We start from the raw sequence: 10,996 nt of genomic DNA, 5'->3' as shown, positions 1-10,996 counted from the left end.
CAATGGGGGGGGGGGGGCAGGGCATCTGATGCCCTCTAGGACCCTTTGCTTAGGATCTCTGCCCTTCCCCCCTTTAATTCCCTGCCCAGAGAAGACCAGTCTCTGAACTGTGCCCTGCTTTCTGGGCATGGCTGACCCCCTTGCTGCCAGGACATACCCTCCCCCGTCTCCCCACCCACACCAGGTTCTCCATAAGGCCCAGCCCTGACCCTCTGGCTGCCAGGAGGCATTCCGTTGATGTGTCTGATACCCCCACTGGACTGCAGGCTTGTCCTGCTGGCTGAGGTGTCCCCAGCTCCCAGCCATGGGCGCAGCATGGGAAGTCACTTGGCCAGCATGTGGAGAAGAGATGCTCACTGGACTCGCACTGGCTCCTTCCTCCTAACTTGGGCCAGGGCCAGGAAACCACACCCACTGCAGGGGTTTCTGAGTGGAAGCTTCTAGGTGTCCAGTGTGTTAGAACCAGTGAAGGGGCCTCAGAGAACTCGAGCCACCGTTGCCCTCACACGCCCCGGTGCTTGAAGATACACAGTAAGCCAGTAGGAAGAGCTGCTTCTAAATAATTGTAAGATCCAAAGGTTTTGAGGCTATAAAGAGGAATGATCCTTCAGAAAACCCAAGCCTTCTCCACCTTCACAGGAGGCAGCCTGGGCCCCAAACAGAGAAGGTTCTCAGCAGGGCCTAGGACAAATCCCTGAAGAGTCCAGGCCCCTGACAAAGATGAGGGCTCTGGGCAGAGGGAGGAAGAGCCAAGGGGGCACTTCTCCCCTGATGCGTCTGGGGCACCATCTTAAGAGGCTGAGGAGATTCAGACATTTCTTTTTCTTTTCAGTGTTTATTTATTTTTGAGAGAGAGTATGTATGCACACATGCCTGTACAAGCACGGGGAGGGGCAGAGACTGAGGGGGGTAGAGGATCCAAAGCCGGCCCTGTGCGGACAGTGTGGGGTCCAGTGCAGGGCTCGAACTCAGCAAAGCTGTGAGATCATGACCTCAGCCGAAGTTGGATGCTTAACCAACTGAGCCACCCAGGCGCCCCAACAGTATGTTCTTTTTATGCCAAATGTGAATGTTCTTAAGGCCGAGACTGCACTCATTAGTGGGCGTACAATGGATAAATGGGTGAATGGGTGGATGAATGGGTGGGTAGCTAGATAGATCAAGGAGGAGTGAAGGAGATGGGGGCAGCAGTGAGTAATTAAGGGACAAGCAGGTGCTGCTGAAGGATAGAAGGGAGGCAGAGGGCCGGGTGGGTGGATGTGGACATGAGTGAATGGTTGAACGAAGGCAGATGATGTAATGGGTGGGTGGGTGTGTGGCTGAGTGGGTGGATGTATGATGGTTGATGGGTAGGATCCCGGATAGGTAGTATAGGGATGGATGGATGCATGGATGGATGGGCAAATGTGAGAGGAGGCAAGACTGGAAACTATCAAATCCTTGGTTCTGCAAATCTTTCTGGGGAACCAGGAGGATTCCCTTCCCTGGGGCAGGTGGTAGACCTATGACGTCTCGCTGCTTCCCCCAGAGACCCTGGGAACTGACAGCATGCTGTAGGCACCGGCCTGACTAAGACCCTGCAGCCCAAGTGAAGAAAGAGCCCCAAGGATGACCGGCCCCCAACCACTAAACGCCTGTAGTGCCCCAACTGTCACCCTAAAACACCTCACAAATGTCTCAGAGGCCCCTGGCGTGGCACCACTTGACTCAGAGTCACAGTGAGGGAGCCACCTGCCAGCCCAGAGCCAGGAAAGCAGACCCCCGCCACAGGGGGGAGGGGGCAGACCCTCTTGCCACCGCCGCCCCCCCACTGGCCCGGCCCGCTGCAGAGAGGAAGGGAGGGCTCTCCCCTGTGTGTGAGAGAGAGAACATGACTGCCAAGCTGCCCCAGGTGCACGGGGCTGGGTGGGGTGGGCTGACGGTTACTGAGTGTCCACAAGGCCTCCCGCCCACCATTCTCCTCCCGCTGGGACTGCAGTGCGGTCACCAGGCCTCCAGCAGCTGGGGCCTCTGTGCCTCTTCCCCTTGAGGAACAGGGTCTGCAGCCCCGCGGCACAGCGACGCCCACTGCTCCAGGCCCTGCCCTAACCCGGTCTTTTTGCGCTAGGGCTGTCTGCCCTTGTGCCCACGCCCGTTGGCCTGTGTGCTCCTGCCCCCTGGCGGGAGCCGGGACAACTGCAGCGCACCGGGCGGGGCGGGGTCAGGTGGAGGCTTTTCCCTGCAACTTAAGGAGTACTGCGCGTGTGCGTGTGCGCTTGTGCCTGCACGCGCATATGCTCACACCTCGCTTGGCCTAGAAGACGGGAGATGGAGAAAAACTCTGAAAGATCCAAAGCAGCTCCTCAAATGGAAGGGGTTATTATTATAATTACTGTGATTATTGTTATCAAGAGGATCATGCTTGCCTGAAAAGCCTTGTACAAAAGCAGGCTTATTTTATGTCAGCTTGTTGTTTGTGTCTGAGGGACTTCATCTTTGCTTATAATAACTAACATTTGCAGGGCTCTTTATGTTGCAAAGCTGTGTCCCATCCTCAGCCCGGTTTGTCTGCACAGACAGTCCTGGGAGGTGGGAATTAATCAGGGAGCGGAGGCTCAGAGAGGTTCCACTGGCCATCCAAGGTCGCGGGGCTAGAAAGCTGCGGAGCCAGGACGTGAACCTGGGTCACCTCACCGAAAAGTCCTGTTCTGTCCTCCACCACATCCTTGCATCTCGTCGCCTCCGAGGGAAGAGGCTTTTTATTGTACCTTAGCTCCAAGCTTTTTTGCCACTGTTTACTGAAAAGCGCACACTGCCCCGAAGAGAAGGGAGAGGTTTTGAAGAACCAAGTATATCATAGTGCAGTTAGCTGCCCCAGTGCCAGCCGATGAATGCACAGGGGCACTTCCAAGGCCCTGGAAGTGCCTGGCGGGTGAATGGAAGTGTGCGGTGTTCGTTCAGTGGCTCGGCTGGGCTGACGCCAGCTTCCCGTGGTCAGCACTCCCAGCCACCCCCCAGCATGGCACAGCACAGAAGCGCACCAGCCACGTCTCGGCAGGGGTGAGCATGAGATGCTAGGGCAGAGAAGTCAGTGCAGGGGGCTCTTTTCGGGCCTGGCAGCTGGGAGCCCTCATCCCCCCTTGTCACATCGGTCCCGGCTCCTGGAATGAGACAGCTCTCTGGAAGTAGAGCCCCCCAACTCCTGGACGCCAGTGGGCAGTCCCACTGATGACACTGACAGTGCTCGGATTGTCCCTTGGGTCTCAGGTGCTGCTTCCCAAGCACACTTGTGGCCAGTTGCCAGCAGCATGGGCCCTTGTCGCAGGAAGCCCTGGCCTGTATTTCACAGGGAGGGGCCCCTATGTACTATGAGTTGAGGTCCAGAGCCGCCCCCCACCACCACCCTGGCACCCTGCTCCCTGGTAGTGGCCCGAGGTGGCTCACCTCTGGGAAGTACCGTGTGCTGAGGTCCCCTGCACCCCGCCCCCAGTGATGGAGGCGTCTCCTGGGCCCTGTCTCCACATGCCCTGCCCTCCCTCTCCCTGCCCACTCCCTTTCTCCAGATGCTCACAGGTACAGTTTTCCAAAGGGGTTCTCCAGAGTGATGGGGTCCCAGCAGCACCTCACCTCTACCCAGAGCAGCTTCAGGCCACTTATATGTCAGCATTATGAGCAAGATACCATGTTAATGCTATTTTTACATCACTGATGTGGTGGGGCGCCTGGGTGGCTCAGTCACTTGAGCATCTGACTCTTGATTTCGGCTCAGGTCATGATCCCAGGGACATGGGAATGAGCCCCATGTCTGGCTCCACACTGAGTCTAGGGCCTTCTTGAGACTCTCTCTCTCTCTCTCTCTCTCTCAGTCTCTCTCTCTCCCTCCCTCCTTCTACCTCTTCCCCTCTACCCGTCTATGATTTAAAAAAAAAAAGAATCTCGCATGTATCCTCTGCTGTCCAGAGCCTCCTGATCCTAAGGTGAGAAGAATGGTACCTTACCCACATTCACATTCTGAACGCACTATCTGGCCATGCACCAGATTGTTCCACCCGTTACGCACACACACGTGTCAAAAGAGCAGGCAGGCTCGCCTCTTCGTCTCCCTGTGGCCCCCCAGCCCCTTCAGGGGTAAGACCGCACAGCCCGCCCCTCAGTTTCATCCCTGTGCTCGTGCCCTCCGTTTGCTCACACAACAGCTCTCTGATGAAAATGATGGTTCCGTAATCCCCATTTCTCAGGTGAGGACACTGAGCCTCAGAGAGATTAAAGCCCAGATGGGCTCCCGAACTTGTGGCCGAAGCCCCCAGAAGGCCGCCTGGAGCAGGGCTGGTAGCCTTAGGAGGGGCTGACCAGAGGGGACCCTCCAAGAAGCTCTTCCAGGGGCGGGTGACGTGAGAGCTGGACGTTACACCAGGGCGGTCCCAGCAGGCAGAGAGTGGAGGGCGGGGGGCCTTGTGGACACTCAGTAACCGTCAGCCCACCCCACCCAGCCCCGCGCACCTGGGGCAGCTTGGCAGTCATGTTCTCTCTCTCACACAGGGGAGAGCCCTCCCTTCCTCTCTGCAGCAGGGCCCCAGGCCAGTGGGGGCGGCGGTGGCAAGAGGGGCCGCCCCCTCCCCTCTGTGGCGGAGGCCTGCCTTCCTGGCCCTGGGCTGGCAGGTGGCTCCCAGACAGCTGGGCATGCTGCAGCAAGAGGTGACAGCACTATGGGGACTGTAGCGGAGGCAGAGGTGCTGGAAAACATCCCTGCTGCTGGCCCAGCAGGAGACCTGGATGAGAAGGTCAGGCCCAGTGTGAGCACCATCCCCTGGGCCCCCAAAGGCAGGCAGACAAAGGGACAAGGGCCTCCTCCGGCTCTATTAATTACTGTTAAGCTTAGCACCCACAGGGCGAGGCCCAGCCTTGCACCCTCCACAGTGCCCCAGAGCAAACTGTCAAGGTCCCTCCTCCCCTTCCAAGCCTGACCCTTCATCCCCTTCCCTCCTACCCACGTCCTTCGCTTTTGTTCAGAGGCTGGGCTGGGACCAGTGAGTCCTCAGCTCGGGCCTCAGGTCCAAGTAAAGAGGCTCCTGACTAGAAGCCAGTAGGGAAGGTTGACCTTCGCTCCAGGCTGTCCCACTTACTAGCTGCATAGTCTTGGGCACGTTTCCTCACCTCAGAGCCTCTGTCTTTCCATCTGTTAAATTGGATGGTGGCCTGTAGAGTTGCTGTGATGATTAAATTAGCTAGAAATATTGGTGAAATCAACCAGATGAGAAGAGTCAGGGAACAGAGATGATGGAGTGAGAAATCGGGACCGTGCCTGATAAAATGCCAAGGGCTCATTGGTCCTGCAAATGTTGCTGAGTGCCGGCCATGCACAAAGCATGGTGTGAGACCTGGGGTACTGTGAAAAGTCAGGAAACTCCCTGCCCTGAGGACCAGGCACGTAGGACACCAGCTGTGACATGCGTGGTCAGTGCACTGTGGGGACAGACTCTGCCTGGGAGCATCAAGGAGGGCTCTCCTGAGGAAGTGACATTTGAGATGGGGAAGCGCTCAGGCACGGGTCGTCCAGGCAACAGAGCACCGTGAGGTGGGATGACCCTGGTTGACCTGCTCAGCAGAAAGAAGGGCTGTGTGTTTGGAGTCCCGTGAGAGAGGAAGGGTGGGAGATTGGAACAGAGGGGTGGGTGGGGGCTTGGAGGCCAAGGTAATGAGTTTGGAATTTAGGCCTGATGAGAGCCTGCTGTGAGAGTCTAAACAGGGAGCTTTATTGTACCCATTTGGCTTAGGTCTGACTGAATATCTGAGCCCTGGAAAATAATGATTTCAATAATAAATTTATTTTAAATTAAAAAATATAAAGCTATCAAAGTTAAATTAAAAAATAAAGAGTTATCAAGGGCCTAGGCTATTTTCATATCACTGTTCTACTATCCCTAGGGTATAGACTTTGTCTTCACGATCCAAGTTGGCTGCTAGAGCTCCAGCCATCACATCCCAGTTCCAGCTTCAGGAAGGAGGAAGTGAGAGAAAAGGGTACAACCTCCCTTTAAAAAGGGTATTCGTGGGGGTGCCCCTGTGGCTCAGTCAGCTGAGCAACCACCTCTTGATTTTGACTCAGGTCATGATCCCAGGGCCCTGGGATCAAGCTCCATGTCGGGCTCTCTGCTGAGCGTGGAGCCTACCTGGGATTCTGTCTCTCTCACCCTCTGTCCCTCTCCCCCGTTCGCTCACTTTCTCTCTCTAAAGTATACATACTTACATACACACATACCTCCCAAGGCACTCTCCTTGGGTTTATGTCCCATCGGGCAGAACTTGTCACTTGGTCACACGGAGCTGCCTGTGAAGTTAGGAAATGCAGTCTTTTACTTGGATGTCAGTCTACTCGGTTCTTTTTTTAAGGGGAGACTTGACGCCAGGAGGAAACGAACGGCCTCCTGCTGGCTGCCGTGTGAGGGACGGACTAGAGAGAGGAGAAGGAGGCAGGGAGCGCTTGGGAGGGGACTGAGGGCAGCGGGGAGGAGAAAGCCGGTGCTGGCCGGGACCCAGGGAGGTTCAGGTGCGTGAGGACATGGCGAGACGAGGTCTGACTGAAAACAGCTCTGACGGAAAAGCCAGCGGGACGCGGGACATGGAAGGGCAGCAGCGGAACCAAGGGTGACACCTGGCTGAGTCTGAGCAGCTGGGCCGGTGGCGGTGCCAGACCTGAGCTGGGGGGGACCCGAGAGGGACAGCAAGTGCAGGCTGGGGGTGCCGCCAGCACAGGACCCCCCCCGCCCCCCACCACACTGCAGCGATGAGCAGAGGCCGGGAGGATGGCCCCGGCCCCTGGGCTGTTCCCTGGAGACCCCCCAGCAAACCGTCGGGTCCAGCCTTCCCCGAGCTGTGCACTGCGCTGCACTCCCCGGGGTCACAGGTGGGGACAGAGTGGTCCTGGTTCATAGACTTCACCTCACCGTGAGCCGGCATACAGCTCCAGGGCACTCGGGTCCGAGGGTGTCTCTCAGCCAGCACGACCCCCACCCCACCCCGGCTCCCTTCTCACGGATCGGGCAGAAGCCATGAAGGTGGGGTACACACTCAGGCCAGGCCAGCCGCATGTCACAGCTAGGACAGCGCCTGGGGCGCTGAGGGAAACCGAGATGTCCCAAGGGCGCCCAGGACTCGGCAGCGGCATCAGCACGCGGGCCCCTGGGTCATAGGCCTGTTTTTAGCCCCCGGTGGAGGCAGAGCCCCTGCTCACCCTCCCTGCCCGAGTCACTGCCGGCCTGGCGTGCCCGTCACCCAGGCCCTGAGGCCACCCCTCCAGGCCGATGCCCCGGGGGAGGCTCAGATGCTGCAGAGGCTCCTGTCCAACACGGCCCCGCCTCTCTCAGTGGGCAGCCCTCCGTGTCCACCCTGGGTGACTCGGGAATCCGAAGGTTGGGGTCTTTGGGACGGGACCCCAGGGAGCTGGAGCTGGGCCGGCGCTGTGGCTTGGGCTGCTCGCCGGCAGGCCACCTGCAGCCTGCCTCCCAGGGTAGGCAGCCCCCAGAACTTTCCCATCCACCTTCTGCAGTAGACGGCCCTCTGATGCGTCAATAGCTGCCTGGCGGCACCACTCAGTTCTGGAAAGTCTCTACAGAAGCCTTTGGCCCCGTGTACCTTGTATGCAGAACCTTTTGTCGGCCACGCAGTGGACAGGTGCTAGCCTCATTTGCTTTGTGTCCCTCCCACCCCAAGGGAGATTTCCAGCAGTTTCCCTCACTCCTTGAACCACATGCCACGGGTGACGTAGTCTGGGTTTCCTCTAGCTCAGTTGGAGGACTGGGTGGTGAAAAGATTTGAGAGTAGACTGATGGGCTCGTGATGATTACCATGTCCATCAATAGAAAGCCTGACACCAGAAAACCCAGGAGGTCAGGGATATGGCAGGCCTGGGGCACCGCACTCCCAACCCCCAGCAAGGGCGTGGCCTCCCCGTGGGCTGCAGCCTGGGCATGCTGAAGCTGGGGGGAAGGCAGCTGGAAGAGGGGGCGCGGGGTGCTGACACCAGCTGCCCGGCCCAGGTGGATACAGCAGGGCCCACTCTGACCTGCACCCACCCAGCTCCCTGGACCGACCTCTCCCACTGCGCTACGTCTTGTCTGGGGCCTGGGACGTGTGAGGGGCCGGGCTGCAGAGAAGATGGGGGGCCTGAACACCATGGCACTTGCCCGTTTCTTTCCAGTAGCTTCATGCGTAGGGGCTTCTCTGGGAGTGGGACACGGGTCTTGGTGACGCCACTGACTCTGGGGAGCACGTCCCCTTAGGCTTGCCCTACTGAAAAGTCCCAAGGAAAGAAACAGCCCAGAGCAGGGCCTGTGCCCGCCAGCCGCCCCTCACCCCTTCCTGGCCTTAGCTTCCCACACCTGCCTTCCTAGGCCCATGCCCTACATGAGAGGCTGGCCTGGGCCCCGGGGGACTGTAGGCTTCTGAACACGAGGGGTGCAGCGTGCAGCCACACCGGCTCCTTGCCTGGCCCTGCTCTCCCAGCCGCATCTCTCTCCCACCGCTGGGATGCCCCCCAGTGCCGGGCCGCTACAACACCTACTAAGAGTGAGGGACCCGGGGCAGGCAGCGGCCACGAGGCAGAGCTGTTCCTCCGAGCCCTCTGGGCTATCGCAGGCCAGAGGGACCACGTGGTGGCTGTCTCCTGCTGTTGGGTCAAGAGAGGGATCTGAGCAAGGCCCTGTCACAGACCTTTCTGGGTAAAGCCTGTCACCCTTGGTGTGGCCCCCGTGCCAGGCACCGATTGCCATCAGAGGCACTACAATCAGTCAGCAACTGTGCTCGGCACGTGCGGGCCTCCTCACAGAGGCTGGCCTCGGGGTCGGACACTCCTGATCTTGAGTCCCAGCTCTGGTACTTCCTCTTGTGAGCTTAGGTGAGTGCCTGCCCCTCTCTGGTCCTCAGTTTCCTGACCTATAAATGGGATTAGTAACACAGTGACTAGTTATCGGCACAGCAGTACTAACAAACTTTCCCTAACTCAGTCACTTACAAGGGCAATTCTTTCTTTTCGTGGCGCAGGGGTTCAGCTGGGGATCAGAGACCCCAGGGCGGCTCAGCCGAGCTCCGTGCGTCCCTCATCCTCTTCCTGGGATGACTGGGAGAGCCTGGGCGTGTTCGCGATGGCGTGGAGGACAGGCGGGACCACGCAAGGCCTCTGAAGGGCTGGGCCATGTCCCTCAGTCAGGCACAGGGGGCGGGGAACACAAAGACACAAGGCACAGGGCATGCCCACGGGCAGGGGTGAAGACCCAGGCCCATTAATGCAGTCTCCTGTCACTCCTTCATGAGGTGCTCGTGAAATTCTGAGCAAAGAGTGTGTGTGCCCGGAGTGTCCTTTGTAAACTGTTAGATGCTACACGTGTGTGTGCGGTACTGGCGATGGTGAGGTCCCGGGGCTTCTCCGAGAACCTCCAACTCTTCCGAGACCACTACCTTCCTGGTTATGGTGTTACACGTGGTTGATCATCGTCCTTGAAAATGGCAACCCTGTTTGGTATCGCAGATGAGTACTTTGGTGCATTTCCAGCAGTCTCGGCCGCCACGTTTACGCCTGACGCAAATGACAGCCTCTGAGACCAAGGAGGAAGGGGAGAGAGGCAGAGAAAGGGCGAACCCTTCCCTCCTTTAACCGAGTCTAGGCCTCCCTTGCCCCCAGGTCAACGGCAAATAAGTAACTAAAAATTAATCAAATTAAGTTTTAGCTTTGGGCCAGCCCAGGGCCTAAGCTCTTGACACTGAATGTTGATGGTGTTGATGGTCTCCTCAAGGTACGGCTGCCCCAGGGCCCCAGCTAACGGGAATTCTCAGGTCACCAAAATGTCCCTGATTTGCCCAGTTCTAGGGACTTTGCTCCATCTGGGTAAGAAGGAGAGAAAATTACATTAGTCAAGAACATTGATCCCCCCCCCAAAATGAATACTCTGCAGAACCCCAGTTTTCACAATAGATGAAAAGTAGCGCTGCCCTGATTGAGCTGGAGGGCGGAGAACAGGGCCCCGACCACTGCCCTCCTGCCCACAGAAAACACTCGGGCTGCGGGGGGCGTGGCTGGGCATACCGGATTAGAACGTCCCTGTGACAGAGGGCCCTGAAGGCCCTCGGAGACCTGACTGTGTCCAGACTGGGTCTAGTGGCCCGCTTCGCCTGAGCAGGTGGAGGGCTGAGCCGTCGTCCCGATGCCCTGGCAGGTGCCCAGCCGGGGCTCTGACCCCACCAAAGCCTCTGAGCCACCACTCCTCTCCCCTCACAGGCTGACGCCAAGATGGTGTGTGACGTGGTGAGTCGGATGGAAGACACCGAGCCCTTCTCTGCAGAACTGCTCTCGGCCATGATGCGGCTGTGGGGTGACTCAGGAATCCAGGAATGCTTCAACAGGTCTCGGGAGTATCAGCTCAACGATTCCGCCAAATAGTGAGTGTCTCAGGCATGGGGAGGCCGCCAGCAGGCCGCTGATGCGGGCGTGGAAGGGGAAGGGGATGGGGATGGGGACAGGGGGGCAGGGACGGGTCTGTGGCTGGGGGCAGAACGGCCATGAGATGTTCCACCTCGGGGGTCAGGAGAAGCGTCAGGAAGCAGTGGGAAAGGGCTTCTCCCAACCCCTGGATGAGGACGAGGCTGGGGAGGTGAAGGACACAAGGGACCGCTAACCACAGGCTCCCGGAGGGCAGGGCCTGGCACTCCAGAAGGAAGGTGTTTAGGCTAATGACCACCTTTCCCCTCTGGAGAAGCCCCGACCCCATAAGTACAGATCAAGAGCCATGTAGGCAGAAAATAATCCCCATGATGCCATTTTGTTGTTTCATTTTAGAGAAAATTAACTTTCCAGTCCAGGAAATAACCGAACACATAGTGTGTTATCACTAAATATGGGGAAGGAAAGGAGAGAAGAGAGAAGGGAAGGGAAGGAGAGGGAGGAGGCTCAGTGACAGCCAGAGAGCGCTGGAAGGGGAAGACAGGAGAGGCAGAGAAAGTGGCCTGGGGGGGGCGGGGGGGGGGG

At 58.3% G+C, this 10,996-nt stretch overlaps 1 protein-coding gene across 2 annotated transcripts in view; it reads left to right on the top strand.

Moving 5' to 3' along the window:
* The window catches only part of GNAO1 (G protein subunit alpha o1), a 166,572-nt gene that overhangs the window by 132,082 nt on the left and 23,494 nt on the right, over positions 1–10,996 (top strand). For both annotated transcript variants that reach the window (XM_077751324.1, XM_077751325.1), the window contains exon 4: positions 10,250–10,410. In XM_077751324.1, the coding sequence (XP_077607450.1) occupies positions 10,250–10,410 (161 nt within the window). The remainder of the gene's footprint in view (positions 1–10,249; positions 10,411–10,996) is intronic.

Source organism: Crocuta crocuta, unplaced genomic scaffold, assembly GCF_008692635.1.
Source record: "Crocuta crocuta isolate KB4526 unplaced genomic scaffold, BGI_CrCroc_1.0 scaffold124, whole genome shotgun sequence".
NCBI lineage: Eukaryota > Metazoa > Chordata > Mammalia > Carnivora > Hyaenidae > Crocuta > Crocuta crocuta.
The sequence above is the reverse complement of the archived record's forward strand: the minus strand, read 5'-3'. Positions and strand labels throughout refer to the sequence as shown.